Source organism: Fusarium vanettenii (genome assembly GCF_000151355.1).
Source record: "Fusarium vanettenii 77-13-4 chromosome 2 genomic scaffold NECHAsca_18_chr2_1_0, whole genome shotgun sequence".
NCBI classification, from domain to species: domain Eukaryota; kingdom Fungi; phylum Ascomycota; class Sordariomycetes; order Hypocreales; family Nectriaceae; genus Fusarium; species Fusarium vanettenii.
Window position 1 is genome coordinate 2,567,851 of NW_003315867.1, and position 16,934 is coordinate 2,584,784.

The 16,934-nt window shown below is 54.8% G+C and overlaps 5 protein-coding genes across 5 annotated transcripts; 3 read left to right on the top strand and 2 right to left on the bottom strand.

The window, feature by feature from the left end:
• Positions 1-231: 231 nt before the first annotated feature.
• Positions 232-1,145, top strand: NECHADRAFT_33359 (uncharacterized protein; the record flags this gene model as incomplete). Its single annotated transcript, XM_003046056.1, has 2 exons — positions 232-318; positions 375-1,145. 2 exons carry the CDS (start codon positions 232-234, stop codon positions 1,143-1,145), a joined length of 858 nt encoding a protein of 285 aa, XP_003046102.1.
• Positions 1,146-1,168: 23 nt separating this feature from the next.
• NECHADRAFT_91158 (uncharacterized protein) lies at positions 1,169-2,138 on the bottom strand (the record flags this gene model as incomplete). Its single annotated transcript, XM_003046630.1, has 3 exons — positions 1,169-1,837; positions 1,945-2,005; positions 2,068-2,138. The coding sequence occupies 3 exons, from the start codon at positions 2,136-2,138 to the stop codon at positions 1,169-1,171; spliced, it is 801 nt and encodes a 266-aa protein (XP_003046676.1).
• Positions 2,139-3,054: 916 nt separating this feature from the next.
• NECHADRAFT_66578 (uncharacterized protein) lies at positions 3,055-7,154 on the top strand (the record flags this gene model as incomplete). The annotated part of the gene is made up of 5 exons (XM_003046057.1): positions 3,055-3,120; positions 3,237-3,837; positions 3,888-4,894; positions 4,944-5,167; positions 5,786-7,154. 5 exons carry the CDS (start codon positions 3,055-3,057, stop codon positions 7,152-7,154), a joined length of 3,267 nt encoding a protein of 1,088 aa, XP_003046103.1.
• Positions 7,155-7,276: 122 nt separating this feature from the next.
• Positions 7,277-9,038, bottom strand: NECHADRAFT_58342 (uncharacterized protein). Its single transcript, XM_003046631.1, has one exon. It carries the CDS (start codon positions 8,845-8,847, stop codon positions 7,327-7,329), a length of 1,521 nt encoding a protein of 506 aa, XP_003046677.1. The 5' UTR covers positions 8,848-9,038; the 3' UTR covers positions 7,277-7,326.
• A 1,850-nt stretch (positions 9,039-10,888) lies between these two features.
• On the top strand, positions 10,889-15,049 carry NECHADRAFT_66583 (uncharacterized protein; the record flags this gene model as incomplete). Its single annotated transcript, XM_003046058.1, has 3 exons — positions 10,889-11,142; positions 11,632-14,201; positions 14,251-15,049. The coding sequence occupies 3 exons, from the start codon at positions 10,889-10,891 to the stop codon at positions 14,952-14,954; spliced, it is 3,528 nt and encodes a 1,175-aa protein (XP_003046104.1). The 3' UTR covers positions 14,955-15,049.
• Positions 15,050-16,934: the final 1,885 nt, after the last annotated feature.

Consider the following 16,934-nt stretch of genomic DNA (forward strand, 5'->3'; position numbering starts at 1 on the left):
CCACCAACCCATTGGCTCGCTCTTAATGGGCGACCTTATCTTATCGGCGCCGCTAGTGAGGGGCTCGCAAAATGTTTTGGACCTCGTTGACTGGTCGTTGAGTTAAAGATTTGCGAGTAAACTTCAATTCAACTTTTCGCAAGACGACTCAAGTAGCCTCCCTTTGCTACTATACCTCCATTTCCCCCTCACCTGAACCCTTGGAACAGCTCCTACACACCTGCAATCACAATGGGCAAGAAGCGAGCGCGCGAAGAAGCCAAGGATGTCCCTCCCGCGGATGTGGACAAGATGGACGAGGATGGCTCCGATGATGAGGTGAGTTGCGGCTTCTAGAGGATCGCATGCGCTTCTTTACTAATTAATTCTTTCAGGATTTCGACATGGTCAATGTCGAGTTTGAATGGTTCAACTTTGACCCCGAGGTTGACTTCCACGGTACCAAAACCCTTCTGCGACAACTCTTCGATGTCGATGCGAACCTCTTCAACATGTCTGCTCTCTCCGACCTCGTCCTCTCTCAGCCCACTATCGGCTCTACAATCAAGGTCGACGGCAAGGCCAACGACGCCTACGCTCTGCTTACAGTCCTCAACACCGCCGTTCACCAGAACAAGGAGCCCATGAATGATATTCTCAAGTACCTGGTGAACAAGGCGCAGAGCAACCCATCCCTCGCACCCGTCGCCAACGTGCTCAACAGCGGAAAGCACGTCGGCTTGATCTTTTCAGAGCGACTCATCAACATGCCCTCTGAGCTGGCGCCGCCCCTCTACTCGATGCTCGTCGACGAGGTCGAGGCGGCCGTGGAAGACAAGGAGCCCTACGAGTTCTCGCACTACTTGATCCTGTCCAAGACATACCAGGAGCTCGAGTCGAAGCTGGACCAGGAGAACCAGAAGCGGAAGAAGGCCAAGGAGGAGGCTGGAGTGTACTATTTCCACGTCGAGGACGAGGTGCTGCAGAAGCACGCCGAGGCGTACGGTAACTTCAACTACACAAAGGAGGACGAGTCGGTGGCGGACAGCAAGCGGGCATTCCAAGAGATGGGCGTCAAGGCGCATGGACACATGATCCTCATCGAGGCGAGCAAGTTCCCGGGGGCTGTCAAGGCCGTTAATGAATATCTGAGTGCTCCGCAATAAATCAACATCAACATCCATCAGGATCAGGCGGCCGGTTCCAGCCTCTGCATCAAGTATTCCACCTCCACCTCCTTGGTCAGCGGGATGACAAAGTCCTTGTACATTGACACGACGGCATCGACGTTGATCTTGGCGGCGCCCTCGGTCCCGTCTGGGATAGAGGGGTCCTTGCCGTAGGTCAGAGCCTTGAGGCGGAGCCGCTCGAGCACCTTTCTCTCAACGGCCCTGTTGGTGATGGACTCGGCGATACCCTCGCGGTCCTCGGCCTTGATGAGGCGTGTGAACTTTTCCTCCTCAGACCGGAACTTGGACTCGGCGACAAACTTGCCAAAGTGGATGCGCCGCGACAGAGCCTGCAGGCACGCAATATCGCACGTCGCCGTCGAGCCGTAGTTCTCCTGAGACTCGCCCCGCTCCTCGCGGCCGAAGTCGGGGCACACGGCGGGGAGAAACTTTTCAATATAAAACTTCTTGATCTTGTCGTTTACGTTGACATCGTTGTCGTGGAGGATCTTGGGGTAGTTGAGGGGGTCGAGGATGGGCTTCTGTAGAGCTTCGGGGTAGAAGGGGTACTCGTCAGGCGACTCGAAGCGGCGGATCAGGGACTGGAGCTTCTCCTGCTCGCTAAAGTACCAGTCAAGGAAGCTATGATGGCCCTGGGGTAGCTCGAGAGCGCCAGGGACATAGATTTTCTAAACATAGAGATGGTTAATCTTGAACATCATGCACCCCAGGATGAGGGCTAGGAGGAAGGGGCAGGGGTAAGGGTTCGCATGAGGGGCAACGGTAGACCACTTACACTGTTCAATGCAAACTGCACCCGCTCAATCAGATGAAAAGTGATTGTATCCTCAAGACGGCTACTCGTGTTAGTCCCTGCCGTGACCTTGTCGGATCCGGTGGCGTCTGGGGGAGGGCGTACATGAGCTGGAACCGGATGCGGGCAAGATCGAGGGCGTGCTCGGCATCGGCCATGTTGATGACGGTATCCATGTTGGCTTTCGCAACAGCGATTGAGCGGAGCTGGAGACGGGTTATAAACAGATGTCGATTGAGTGGACCTTTGTAGGGCCTTGCGATCTGGATAAGAGAGCGGAACGGGGTCCTAGAGGGAGCGGCTAGGAGCGACTTGGGCGGAAATCCGGAATAGCTGACGATGGAACGTTGGTGATGGGCCAGGGCAGAGCGCATTCGGAGACGAAATCAATGTGTGTGGGTACGGACTTGTTTTTTTTGGTATGGATTTTTATTTTGTTAGTCGAAGCGCGGGAGGTACGTAGAGGGCATTAACTGGGTCAGCAAAGGTCGGCACCTTGATCAATTGTTGCGCCCGTGCGTGCGAGCGAGTATCGGTATCGGAGGGGTAAAGCCGGTAAAAGCCACGGAAGATGGAGCCGCGCCAGAAGCAAAGCTTAGGTCTATCTACCCAACCTCGGGGAGTGTGTCCGAGATCAAGGACGTCACCAAACAAGAAAAGAAAAAAAGCCACAGCGGGCATTGGAGGCAATGGATGGATCCTCCAGGGCACACATGGAAGCTTCTGTGCGCAACTGCCCGATCCATCGCATTCCAGCGATTCCAGAGGAGTGGTGGAGGTACCGCAGGAACCAATTACAGGGGGCCTCTGTACCTGTAGCCGGCTACATTAGCGCCTCGGTCAGAAGCTTTTACTCCCCAAGCCGGCCTGGGGCTTTTTGAGACTGGAAGCCCCCGGGCCCCAAACTTGGAAGCAGCCCAGCCCGAGCCAAGGTTATCCCGGCGCGCGTCATGAGAATCTCCTCGCGAACTGCCAAATCTTTTGAACCTTTCTCCTCCGAAGACTCCAGCGCCATTTCTCCCCCCCTCAACCCACCCGCTCCCTGACCCCTCCGATCCCCTTTAGCTTCTGCAGTTTAGCAGTCGCTAGGCCATGGCAGAACAGGAGAACCACTATGGCTTTGACGAGGGCGGAGACGACGACCAGTCCATTGTGTCGGTATGTGTTGCGTTGATCTTTTTGAGGGCTGGAGCCGCATTCAGCCTCAACACCCCTCGCCCATTGTCCAATCTCGGCCGCATATAGCTGACCGCAATGCTCCCTCCCTCGAGTAGACGCGCGGGCTTGAGGCTTTCAGTCGCAAGGTCACAACCACAGCGACACATCTGATCGGCCCCAATGCCGAAGCTACTGCTCTCCACTATCAAGCCGCAATGGCCGAGGTTCAGAAGCAGATGAAGCGTCCGACGGTCCAGCGAAGCATGTTCGCAATGGCAAGGACGACGCCCACCGACATAATGCGCTCCAGGCTCTCGACCCACGAGATCCAGCACCGCGCCCTCACCTATCTTCCCGACGAGCTTCTTGCCAACATCCCCGACCATGAAAACCCTTACTCGCTGTTCCAGGGCTTCCAGGCTAGCTTCCCCGAGCTGACCGAGGAGGGCAAGAAGTTTCGCCGTCGGGTCTCGCGAGGCCGCAAGATGATTGAGGATTCAGACGGTGTGCCGGGAAGCCCTAAGCGGTTGACCCAGCTGAAAAAGGAGAAGGCCGCCATGATGCACGAGTTTGGATTATTGGGTACCCGCAAGAGCATGGCGAGCTACGAGATTCGAGAAATCGACAACAAGATCGCCAACCTCCACGGCATGCGCAGAATTATCCTAGAGAGACTGGCTGGGTTGGAGCAAGACGAGGCAATGCTGGAACACGACAGTATGTGCCCTGCTAACCAATGCCCCAGGAGCTCCATGCTGACCTTACAGTTTCCGAGATGGAGGTTCGGGTAGAGGATGCCCAGGCTCTAGTTGATGAAGCAGAGGAAATTGCTAGAAATACACGAACCAAGGATGAGCAGGATCTTGTTGGCGACGCCGATGACCATGACCACGAGTTCATGTCACAATCCGTCTATGAAAAGATTCCATCTTCAACAGGAAGCACTCCCCGGAAAGCGAAAAAGGTCCTCCGCAAAAAGTCAATGCCGATTCTGCACGAGCACTTTGAGCCTGGAACCAGCATCCGGGAAGTCAGAGCACACAAGGACACTATCACGGCGGTCGATTTCGATGCGCCTTTTGGCACAATGGTAACGGCTGCACTAGACGACACGGTAAGGGTTTGGGACCTCAACGCCGGCCGATGTATGGGTTACTTGGAAGGCCACACAGCATCGGTACGCGCTCTGCAGGTTGAGGATAATATCTTGGCTACTGGATCTATGGACGCAACTATCAGACTATGGGATCTCAGCAAGGCCCACTATGACCCTCATGGAGGACTCGGAAAGGACGACGATGAGGATGCTATCGCGTTTGGCACGGACAACCACCTGGAGCCTCCGGACGGCAGCATGTCCGACTGTCCACTGTACACGCTAGAGGCTCACGTCGACGAGATTACGGCTCTTCACTTCCGGGGGGACGTCATGGTTTCCGGTTCTGCAGACAAGACAATCCGGCACTGGGACCTTGAAAAGGGTCGCTGCGTGCAAACATTGGATGTCATGTGGGCAGCGGCAGCAAGCATGACTTCTACAGACAACACATGGAGGCCCACAGGACGATCTCAGTCAAGTTCCGCCGACTTTGTCGGAGCTCTGCAGGTCTTTGAAACGGCTCTCGCGTGTGGTACAGCCGACGGCATGGTGCGTCTGTGGGATCTCCGAAGTGGACAGGTCCATCGCAGTTTGGTTGGACACACAGGAGCGGTGACTTGCCTGCAGTTTGACGACGTGCACCTGGTGACGGGAAGCATAGACAGAAGCATCAGAGTAAGTTTACAAACTCCCTTCGACAGGATATCCTCTAATCAAGCTCCAGATCTGGGACCTCCGAACAGGATCTATTTACGACGCGTACGCATACGACCACCCCGTGACAAGCATGATGTTTGACGAACGGCGCATCGTGAGCGCGGCGTCCGAGGACGTGGTCAAGGTGTACGATAAGGTGGAGGGACGGCAATGGGACTGCGGCGCTGGCGTCACGGCGGCCGAGGACGGCAAGTCTCCAGCTATCGTGGAGCGTGTACGTGTAAGAGACGGGTACCTGGTCGAAGGCCGGAGGGACGGCACAGTAGGTGTATGGACCTGTTGAAGAGATATATACGTGTAACATGTAAAAATCCACCCGAAGCGATTGAAAAGAGCCGTCGAGAGAGTCGTGGCTCTCCATGTTGCTTCCTCCTACCTTATGATACAGGATGCTCCAGGCCTTGTTGGCACATGTCGAGCAGCAATTATATAGCAAACATGATGAACGTGGCGTTTCTGGGACAAACTATAGATTCCAGTATATGTAAAATGACGGCCCAAGAGCCCGTTTCGCAAGTTCGAGTTATCGTATGTCGTGTGGTCTCATCAACTTCCCAAACGAGCAATTTCAAGTCTCAAATTCTAAACCCTTCATCTTCGCTTGGGGCATTAAGCAATGCAACGGCCCGAAGCCACATTTCGCACGGACTTTTAATTAATTAATAAAGCCTTCCTTGTTCGTTTTGTTATACCCAGGTTTTCTTGAAACATGGCGTTAGCGCCTCATCGGCAGCTCCTTGCCGCGTACTTGGATGTGGCTTGCGACCTTGCACAGCATGGCCTCGAGGAGTCGACAAGGAGCACGTCAACGTCCCAGGATGGAGCTGATGACTCCAAGGACCTCTTAAGTGACAAGGCTAGTCATAATGAGGATGGTTCAAACACCTCAGATCCAACGGCAGAGGCCATGATGCGACTTCTCACGCGGCAAGCTCATCTGCTCCTCAAGATTCACAAGAACTTAGCCTCCAGCAACGACACCCACGAAGTCGACGAGAGCCTACTGCAAAGAAGAATATCAGATCTTATATCCATCTCATTATCCAAATTCTACGCTTATCGCTTTGATCTATTACCTGCCGTATGGCGCGAAATCTACACAGACGCCCTCATCCTCGACACCTTTCAACTGATACTACGTCCTCTCCTAGCGTCACAGTCTGTTCCAGAAGATATTCTAGACGTGGTCGTCGAGAAACTCGATAGGGCTCTCGTCACAGCAGGAGGTGGACGACGCAGTCAATGGCTCGAAAAGACTCTCCAGCTACTCGAGGAAACTTGGACAGCGAACAAACAGCATGAGCGACCAGCAAAGCGCCAGAGACGAGAGGCCTCGCCACAGCGTAGCTTCTCTAGCGAGGAGCCATATGGAAGGCCAACAATGTCCTCTGAAAGAGCGTGTCCTCGCTATTCTGGCTGGTCGATGGAACAGTTTGAGGACTACATGAACAGCAACGGAGGAGAACCTCGGCCGATCGTCTTTACCGACCTGATTGGGAGCTGGCCTGCACTTACGGATCGTCCCTGGAAGAGCCCCGAGTATCTCCTATCCAAGACGTTTGGCGGAAGACGTCTCGTGCCGGTTGAAGTCGGGAGGAGCTACGTCGACGAAGGCTGGGGCCAGGAACTCACCCAGTTCCGCGAGTTCCTCGCCCGCTATGTCGAGGTAGATTCTACAGCATCTTCAACGACTGGTTATCTCGCCCAGCATAACCTCTTTCAGCAGATCCCCTCTCTCCGAAACGACATCCGCGTGCCCGACTTTTGTTGGGTTGATGTGCCTCTTCACCCGACGACACCGTCCATCGACCAAGCGCCCCTCGACGTTCCTCAGCTCAACGCCTGGTTCGGTCCTGCGCGTACTATCACGCCTCTGCACACTGATGGCTATCATAACCTGTTATGCCAGGCCGTCGGGACAAAGTACCTACGTCTCTATCCTCCACGTGCCACGCCTATGATGCGGCCCAGGTCACCAGAACATGGTGTAGATATGAGCAACACAAGCGGGCTAGATGTAGGCATCCTGGAAGGATGGGATGAAAGACCCGATGGGGCTAGTGAGGAAGACGTAAGGCGGATGAAAGAGGAGTTGGAAGGTGTTGAGTACTGGGAGTGCGTGCTTGAGCCGGGCGACACGTTGGTGATTCCAATCGGATGGTGGCATTATGTGAAAAGTTTAAGTGTGAGCTTCAGTGTGAGCTTCTGGTGGAACTAGACAGAGTCATGAGAGCGAGTATAAAATAGCCTTGAAAGGGCAGCATGTTGACCAGCATTGTAAGTGACAAACACATCATTTGAGACGATTCAGCTTGATTCATTCGTATACCGCAGAAAAAGTGCAGATCAAATTTATTCGTATGGTTGCCAGAAAATCAACTAGGCTATGTCTACCCAGCCGCTGCAGACGCATCCTCCAAACTATCACCAGCTCCCTGAGCCTCCCTCCTCGCTTTGGCACCCGCCTTAAGCACCTCCCACTTCTCGCGGTACTTATCCAGCGTCTTTTGCATCTTGCGGTTGTCCTTCTCGAGCCGCTCCATCTGCTTCATGGCCGCCGCGAGCTGCTCCTCCATCTCTTGATTCTTGCGCCGCAGGGCTTCGTCGCCCGTCTTGCTAAGGTGCGGTGATGCGATGGGGGATCCGGGTCGTCTAAGGCGGTAGCTTTCTGCGAGGGCCATGGCAGGAGTTTGAGCACTGGCTTCAAAGGCGTGGAGGCGCTTGGTGAGCTTGTCAATCATGTCCTTGAGGGAGTTGTTTTCCGTGTGCAATTCTTCGATGATGTTGTTGAGCTCTTTGTCCGTGCGAGCCCGGCCGATGCGGCGCTTAACCCCCGGGGACTGTTGCGGAGCTTCTCGAGCGTCTACAAAGTCATCATCGTCTTCATCTGGTCCATCAACAAGTTCCGAGGCTCCTCGTCTCTTTTCCTTTTCGGCAAAACTCAAGATGTTGGCATATGACATGGTGTGGCCAGTTGTCGGCACGACGTAGAAGGAATCGTTAGGACCATGGCCATCTCGCACGAGAGCCTGCATAGTTGCTTTGGAATAGATCTTGGAGAGGTCAGGCTCCAAAACCTTGGACGGAGAGGCCTTGAGGTGACTGCGCTTTGGGGATGTCTCTGGTGACTCTGGCCTCTCGGAAGCAGTCGACTCTTCCTGGATCAGCGGCAAGCCAGCAAAGGCCAGAGGTGCTGAGATTTTATTGATGAGGCTTCCGAAGGTGCTATAGAAACGGGTATATCCTCCATCATCACCAGCAGCAATAGACGGTGCCGTATCGGGTCGTGGAGAGGACGAGCTCTTGCCATGACTCTCGGATCGTGTGGGTGGTGGGATAGGCGGGACCCAAGCCGGTTTACCGGTCTGCTCTATGATATTCTGCATCTTTGCTTTTGGTCCTCGTGAGTGAGCATCGACGTTGCCCGGAGCTTGGTCGTTAGAGACGCTAGGCGCAAGAGGCTGGCCTCTGTACTTGGATCGAATGCCACGGGCGGTAGCCAAGTTGCTGGCGATGGACGATGACATTTCGCGATGGGCATATCGTCGCTGCGTAGGAGGACCCGGCTTCTTGGACGTCGCCGACTCCTGTCTATTCTCCTTCTTGGCATTGGCATCCTGCACGCCAACGCCTCCCTTGTCGGACTGAGCCTTTTCGTCGATGTCGGTGTCGCCGGGCTGGGACGGGGTTTCGGCCGGTCGCTTGAGAATCTCGGCGATCTTGCGGTGGTGCTCTTCGAGTAGCTTCAGGGTTCGGAGGGCCTCGATGCTCGACGTCGACCTGGCGGCGCTGGCAAACTCGCCGGCGGCCTGGGTATGCTCGGTGATGGCGACGATGGTATCGGAGGACTGGTGAGCGACACCGGCGGCGCGCACATGGTCGTGGGCTTTTACAAGCGGCGAGGGCTCCATGGTTCCATGAGTGGTGGAAGTTGTAGTATCGCTGAGAAGAGGAAAGGTGTCTCTTCTGGAGAGTACGTTTGCGTTATCGCCTCGTAGTACACGGTCTGATGTCGAAGCGTGACGAGGTCAAGTGTGGAGAGACAGAGACAAGAGGCACAAGACTTAGAGTTCCACACTGGGATGCGGCAGCTGCTAGTGCCGAGACGACCAAGAATAAAATATAGGCAGATAAAACAAGACAGGAATGCTTGGGTTTTTGTGTGCCTGGTGCCTTGATGTTTTACTCTCTACCTAAGCCATAGGTGAAGAAGACAGTTGCTGATGTTGTCGAACCTTTGACGCAATCATCAGTCATTCGAGAAAGGCCGTTTCAGCCCTCTGCACCCGAAAAAGGACCTGTACAAAGTGATCATCACCTTAGTTTGGCGGGGTTCCGTCATGGAAGTTTGGGGGCGGGACTTTTTGGTATCTGTGGAGAAGGATGGCAGTTGATCTCTGAGAAGCTTCAGGATGAAGAGAATACAAGTGTTAGTTTTCTTAACTCTGCTTTTCTAATAAAGATCGAAAAGGTTTCGAAACCAATATCTATCTTTGAAATGATCAACCAAAGCATCAACAGTTGCCCACCCTCTCGTCATTCTTCCATCTGCAAGAATGCACACGAGATGATGACTGCATCAACTTGGCGGCCAAGAACCACGCACGACGGCACGTCGATCCGGCTCCAACCCTCCTCATGCGGAACTTTGCGACATTATCCGCAGATGTAGACACCCTTAGAGGTTTTTATCCCATGAAATGGAAGCTGTTGGCTTTCATACCCCGCCTCTGGGTCGAAAACTATAAGAGATCCATGGATCAAGTTGAATACGCGGCCTCGGTCTTGTCTGTCGCCGTCTAATCTCTCCTTGGCGAGATGTCACCCTCATACACGGAATTCTCCTTTTGTCTTCAAGGCCGGAGATTTTTCTCATCTCTCTTGTATAACCCCTCGTCTTATTAGCTTGCCTTTACCTCTAGAAATAGCCCGCAATCCTTGTCGCGGCATTCAAGAGACCCCTTACAGGCAGGACGGAACAGTACTCTATAACTAAACGCGTATTATCTCGCGTAGGGCGGACTCCGACGACTCACCGCTGCGCCACAACGCTCGTTCCAAGCTGCAGTTACTGCTGCCGCTGCTGCCCGCAGCTCCTTGTCTGGTGAGAGCTTCAGTGCAGGACCTCGCAAGGGGTTGCGTATGGCTCTCCACTGAGTCTCTCCATTGGCGGCCCCCACCCGGCGGATTCATCCAGGGGTATCGCACTCGGGTGGTTACATACGAGTTTACGACCGAAGGGAAGGACGGCGACGGAGGTTGGGGCTGTTGGTAAACGGCGTTGCGGGTTTCGTTTCTACCTCTCCGACGGATTTGCGAGCTGACCGTACCGCCGACTCGCTTCCTCCTGTCTGCCTGGTTGCCTGCATGGAGCGAACGAAGCTATCCCCTTTCCATAAGGCCACGATTATTATGCGCTCTAGCACCAGCTCCAGCTCCTTAGCAACGCTCGTCGCATCTGTAAGACCAAGACCACCCCATAAAACCATGTAAAGAAGAGCATACGCGCTGAACGAGAGCGAGGAATTCAGAGAAACCGAAAAACGAGCACTTGGCCAATCCTGGTCTGGACTAGCCTAGGTAGCCTAGGTCCCCCCGTAGCCTGGCCCGTCTCCAGCAACCATCCATCATCGAGCTAAGTCCGACCAACGACGTCAAACCTGGTTCGGTCTCGAACAGATCGTCACTCGAACTCCAATCCAACTACAAGACCTCACTTTCCCTTTTAGCTGGCCACTGAGCCTCAACATTGCAGAGGATACTCACATACTCCTTACCGCCGCCGTACATACATTCGCAAACCCTACGTCGACTACCAAGCATCGGCCCGCTGCGCGCGAGAAACAACGGCCGGAGCGTCATCGCCGTCACCTGGACGCCGCCACTCGACCACCCCGTCTGTTCCCCTCGAAATCCAAATCCTCCTGAGCGCGGCGATCGGCCAAGGCCACCATGGCTACAATCGACAACGGCAGCAGCAATGGGCTGAACAAGCTGCTGCCAAAGTCCATTTCCAACAAGCGCCTTCGGAGGAAACAAGAGCGAGACGCGGGAGGATTGATCTTGGGCTACGATGATGCTGATGTCTTTGGCAACTCGCAATCCAGTCGCGAGACGCTCGAGAGTGATGGCACGCGCTCTGGCAACCTTGCTGGAGATGAAGACGAAGACACCAGCCATCGCTCTTACGAGTCGGACCCGGAATCGTGAGTTTCTTTCTCCATTTCTGTACTTGAATCCCCATCGACACTTTCCCTTCCTTTCGCTCGTAGCTTGCCTTGTTGCGCGGAAACCCCGATGGGCGGGAACTGCGAGGCTGAATCAACCCCCCGTTATGCCACACTGCCCTCTGCGACATTCCCAGAAGCCACCAAGAGCGAGACAGACTGGCAGACGGGCTGTCAGCGCTTTGACCGCCGCGCCAACCTTTCATGTCATGCTTACATCCATCCACACGTGCTATCTGTCTGTCACTGCATCTTGGCTTCTTTGTCGATTCTTCTTCGTTTCCGTATAGCTCTCTTATTCTCGTTTTGCTTGCCATCTTATCTCGTTTGTACCTGGCAGGCTTGGCACTCAGCTCGGTCTCCTGGCCCTACGGCACACTCTCCATCATCTCCACCCGCCAGCCTTCTACTTCTATCTTACTCGTCTGTGCTCTTTCATCTAACTGAGGCATCGTCGTCGACTCCTAGATCCGCCTCTCGACCTGCGCCCTTCTCCTCTCATCCTTCCCAAATCGGATACTTGACGACTTCGTCCCCCGTCGTCCAGTTGTCGCATCACCCCGAGTCCCAGTCGCCCACCGATCACGACTCCAACAGCAGTGCGTCCAAGTCGTCCACCTTTCCGGCCAAGCGCTCTGATTCGACCGATTCAAGGGAGTTCCGGATCGGCCGGAGCAAGACGGGCCTGCTTCCCCCCCACAACTCCAACCGCCGTTCAGCCTCGCCCGGCACCAAGTTCAAGGGCATCTTCAAGCCCAGAAAGAGCAGCGGCAGCAACTCGAGCCCTGAACGTCGACCCTCAAGCGAGCCTCGTCCACCGCCAGAAGCCCACAGGGAACAGCCCACCATTACCGTGGACCCTGAACCTGTGCAGGTCCCGCCTATTATCGAGCCACCAGCTGCAGCCAAAGTTGCGTCCCCCGACAGGCGGTCGCGGGTTCAACCAAAGGTTGACACGAATCTTCCTCCTCGAACCCCCCCGAGTGGTGACAAGCCTGCACCCGTCATCGTAAACACCCCACCGACGCCTACCGAGTTCGCCAACGCATCCGGCCAGTCATCTCCCGATAGGAGATCCTTCTGGGGTAGTGCGGGCCAAGGCGCCGGCACAAATGGCACTTCCTCCTCACGGGCTATGAGCGCGCACCGAAGGAGTCGATCAAGTTCTGTGACTATCGGCCCCAGCAAGCTCTCGAATATCGTCTCGGCACCATTGACCCCGACCTTGGAGAGCGGTGAAGCCACTCCGAGCGCGCAACCCGCATCAGGCTTCTTCTCGTCTATGCTATCAGCTGCACAGAACGCTGCCAGTTCTTTCAGCATCCAGGGTGCCGGTATTGGTATTGGCGGAAACAAGGCTCGAAACTCAACCGTGAGCACCCAGGAAAACACAGAGCCCGCAAAGACTGAGAGCGAATCTCAGCCTAACCCATCCACCCCGATGCCGGACAACAAGGAGAACAGGAAGTCGGCAGTGTCAACGATTGGGGCAGGTGAACTCAGTCTCAGTCAGATTCTTGGCGAACCGGCTAGTTCTGTAGCATCGCCCAGCAACCCCAGGTTCTCCGAGATGACCGACACTCGCGCCCGGTCCGAGTCAGCCCCGGTTGACTCTCCGGCGAGTCCCGTGGAGTTTATCCCAGATGAGCCGTCGAGTCGCCCTCGCTCGCTCTATGAGACGGCCAGCGGCGAACGTACGCCCCCGCCGGCCGAGTTTATGGACAAGAGTAATGGAATGCAGCGGACCTCGAGTCTACGAAGCGCCCTGAAGCAGTCACATAGGAAGCGCGGAAGCTCTGTTACTACTGGAACAACCATAGGCGCTGCGATTGTCGCTGCCAACAGCTCGTTGGCGCATCCAAATCTGAGCGCTCCGAAACTTACCGGGTTTGCTATCGCCAGTAAGAAGAGGAATCGCGACTTTCATGACTTGTTCAAGAGCGTGCCAGATGATGACTACCTCATCGAAGACTACAGCTGTGCCTTGCAGAGAGAGATTCTCGCGCATGGACGGCTCTATGTCTCAGAGGGTCATCTCTGTTTCAGTAGCAATATCTTTGGATGGACAACCACTCTTGTTATGAGCTTCGACGAGATAGTATCTGTCGAGAAGCGAAGCACGGCGCTGGTGTTCAAGAACGGCCTCATGATCTCGACATTGCATGCAAAGCACGTCTTTGCCAGTTTCACCAGTCGAGATGCGACGTACGATCTGATTGTCAACATCTGGAAACTAGGACATCCCACACTCAAGAGCACCTTGAATGGTGTGCGGTTAGAAGGAACCGGAGGCGACAAGACAGAAAAGATCGACACAGAGCCACCTGTCGACGAAGACGAAGGCGATGGGGGCTCCGAGACGGACGATGAGAGCGATGATGAGGAAGAGTACTATGACGAAGATGTTCACGAGGAGATGCACAACGCCAGCATGGCCGAGGCCAACGGAACAGACGCCGATGCCGAGAAGGTCACGTCAAGAAAGACGTCAGGGGCTGTACCTGCGAATGGCGCAGCTCCAGAAGAAGCTGCACCTGCATCCGGTGCAGCTGGCAGCTTTCCGGGCCCGGCAACGCATGCCCCTACCGACTGCGGTGACTCAGCATCTCATTATGACAGGGTGGTGGGAGACGATGTTATCCCAGCGCCTCTGGGCAAGGTGTATGACTACATGTTCGGTCCTGGATCTGTTACCTTCATGACCAATTGGTTGACAGGGGAGCAAAAGTGTACCGAGTGGCAAATGGAGGACAAGAAGGGTCTGGGTCTGGATAACCGGACTCGAACATTTTCCTACATCAAGCCGCTCGGCGGATCGATTGGACCGAAGCAGACCAAGACCATTACCTCTGAAACGCTGGAAAACCTCGACTACGAAAGGGCAATCAACCTCACTTGCTCGACGCAGACTCCTGACGTGCCTAGTGGAAACGTCTTCTGTGTCAAGACCAAGTACTGTCTGTCGTGGGCTGAGAACAATGCCACTCGAGTGCAGATGAACTGTACGATCGAGTGGTCCGGCAAGAGTTGGCTGAAGGGTATGTACAAGACCAAGGATGAGACGTAATATTTGCTAACTTGACACAGGTCCTATCGAGAAGGGTGCAACTGATGGACAGACACAGTATGCCAAAGACTTGTTTGCCGCTATCAAGGCGGCGACCTCTACCAAGCCAGCAGGGACCACTACACCACTCACTCCAGCACTTAAGGGTTCAAGGAAGAAGGGTAGGAAGGCCAAGCTCTCCCAGACGTCGACCGGCATCGTCGAACCAGGCCACGTGCCAAAGCGGCCGGCCCCGAAGAACTGGGGGCCTTTGGAGCCAGTGCGGGGGATTTTGGAACCTATTGGGGACATTATCCAGCCTCTTCTGACAGGCAATGTCATGTATGGGCTTCTGGTGGGCTTGCTAGTTGCGACATGGTTTGGATTTGGATTCACGCCGAGCAGAAGCCCGCCCTCTTATGGTCCCGATATGGCGGTATATCGACCCGACAGGATCGCAGCGTATGAGGAGATGTGGCGGAGAGAGGATAGTGAACTTTGGGAATGGTTGGAGGAACGAGTCGGAATGGACCGACTGCACTCTGATCGACCCATCGTGCCCAAGAGGGCAATGGAGCCGAGGACTGCAGAGGAGAACGTGCGTGCCGCCCGCATGGATGAGCGGGAGGTAGAGGAGGCGATCCGTGTAACTGAAGAGAAGCTACGGGTACTAAAAGGAGTTATGGAGAAGAAGGGCAAGGTGGGCAAGGCGAGCGGTACGGGAATATCCTCTCGGGGTCTATAGAATATTGTTTTGCATGTTACAGATATAGCATAGCCAGATTGGAGCATCAGCGAGCTCCCACGTTCTTTTGTCGATTAAAAAAATTGAATCAAGGCATGACTTGACTTGTTTGTCTGTGGCTTGTCCGTGAACTGACTTGCTTTGCATATGGTCCCAGGAGTATGGATAGGGATGGATGTTGGTGAGGAATTGGCAAGGGTGCCATGGCAGATAAGGCTCGGAAGATCGGCCACTGGTCAGCCTTATGGCTTGCATTGGATGGATGGATGGGATGCAAGCAAGTGTCCTGCGCAGTGTGACTGTGATGTCCTTGGCGCCTATTGCTCAGAATCAAGGACTCGAGGTGTTCCTGCATGGGTGATGAGTGGACGGCGAGGGAATGTGTATGGTGGTGGCCATGCTCCAATCGCCATTTCAGCTGGTAGGGTTTTTGAGGCCCACGAGGCTAGGCATTGCCGAGCAGCAATAAACGGTCAGTGACTCTTGAACTCGATAGTTTGAGACTATGGCTTGAAAACAAGGTCCATGTCAGGTGGCAGCCGTTGTGGTTGAGCGCCCAGGCGGACCATTTGTGTAAGGCGTTTTTTTCTTTTTCCCACCCTGGAGACATGGGGAACTCCGGGTGAGATGACGCAAGTATCGGTCGATACATGGTATGTAAATATCTAGTCGATGTGAGAGAGTCGTGTGCATCTCGAGCGATGGAATAGAAATATCGAATGGTTTATTTATTACGAGTGATACTTTTTGAGTTATGCGTGGGGAGATTTATCAAGTGCCGGTTGGTGGTCCCAAGTGACGAGATAGAGTGGGAGATCTGGGGTGGCCCGTTTGGGCAACTGAGCTGTTGGTGTCAACCAGAATAGAACAAGTGCGAGAGCGAGCGCAAGATCGAGTTCGGCATGACGCAACGTCTAGTCCAAAGTCAAAAAGAAGGAGAAAGGAAACGGCTCTCCCGTTTTACGCCAAGCGCGGCGTGACCCGATCTTAGGTAGTTGAGAGAGGGAAGCACTGGATGGATGGGGATGGATACGAAAGCTGCTGTCGTCATGGCCCAAGTCCACCGTCCGCAACGTTGAGGACGGGATGCCCGTCGAATGGATAGGATGAGAACTGGAGCGGCGCCACACAAACGCCCGCCGCATCCCGGACTTGTTTAAACTCCACTGGGTTCTGCGTCAGCGCGGGCAGGGCATTCTCTTGAATCCGCGTCGTCAGTGTCAGTCTGGGGGCCGGAAATGGTGGGCGCAGTAGGTCGCTGTCCGCCTCGTTGCCTAAGCCCCCCCATCCCCATCCCCGGGCATCCCCCATCCGTGGTCCATGGATGGATGAGCAGGGGCCAGCAATTGGAGGGGAGGGAGGCCATGGATTGGATGGAACGGAGAGCTTGGACGGTTTGTCAGTGGCAGAGAAAGCGAGTGAGCTGTGCTGGTGCTGTGCAAGAGCCAGGCCAGGCTGACTTGACCTTTCTCCTGCCGCGTCCTCTTCCTCTACCAACTCTCCATCTTCATCTGTGCGTGCTCTTCGGACAAGACGAGACAAGCGTCTGCACTTGTTACAAGGCAAAAACTGCCCCAGCGAGACACATACCGTCCCAAGATCAAGACCCTTGTCCATTTGATCGGAGCTATCACTGCACCAAAAGCTCTTGAATCGCTCGCTCGACCCTTTGCTGCACTGCAGACAAGCTTCCATCTGAAGCATCCCACCCCCTCCAGCATCGGTACATATCCATCCCCCCCCAGCTGGCGCGCGGGTCCACCACAACAAGCCTCAAGTCCTAGGCCCTTCTCGAGTCCTACACCCTCCTCTCATTCGCCCTAGGACCTCGATCGCCAGCTGCCTCCCGGCTTCAGCTTCGACGCTCCAGGAGAATAAAACAAAAACATCATGACCATGGGTGGCGGATAAGGAAGGCCTCTAGTTTCTCGTTTCCTCGATACCCTCCTTTTTTTTCTGGCTGCCCCTCTCGCTTCAGTC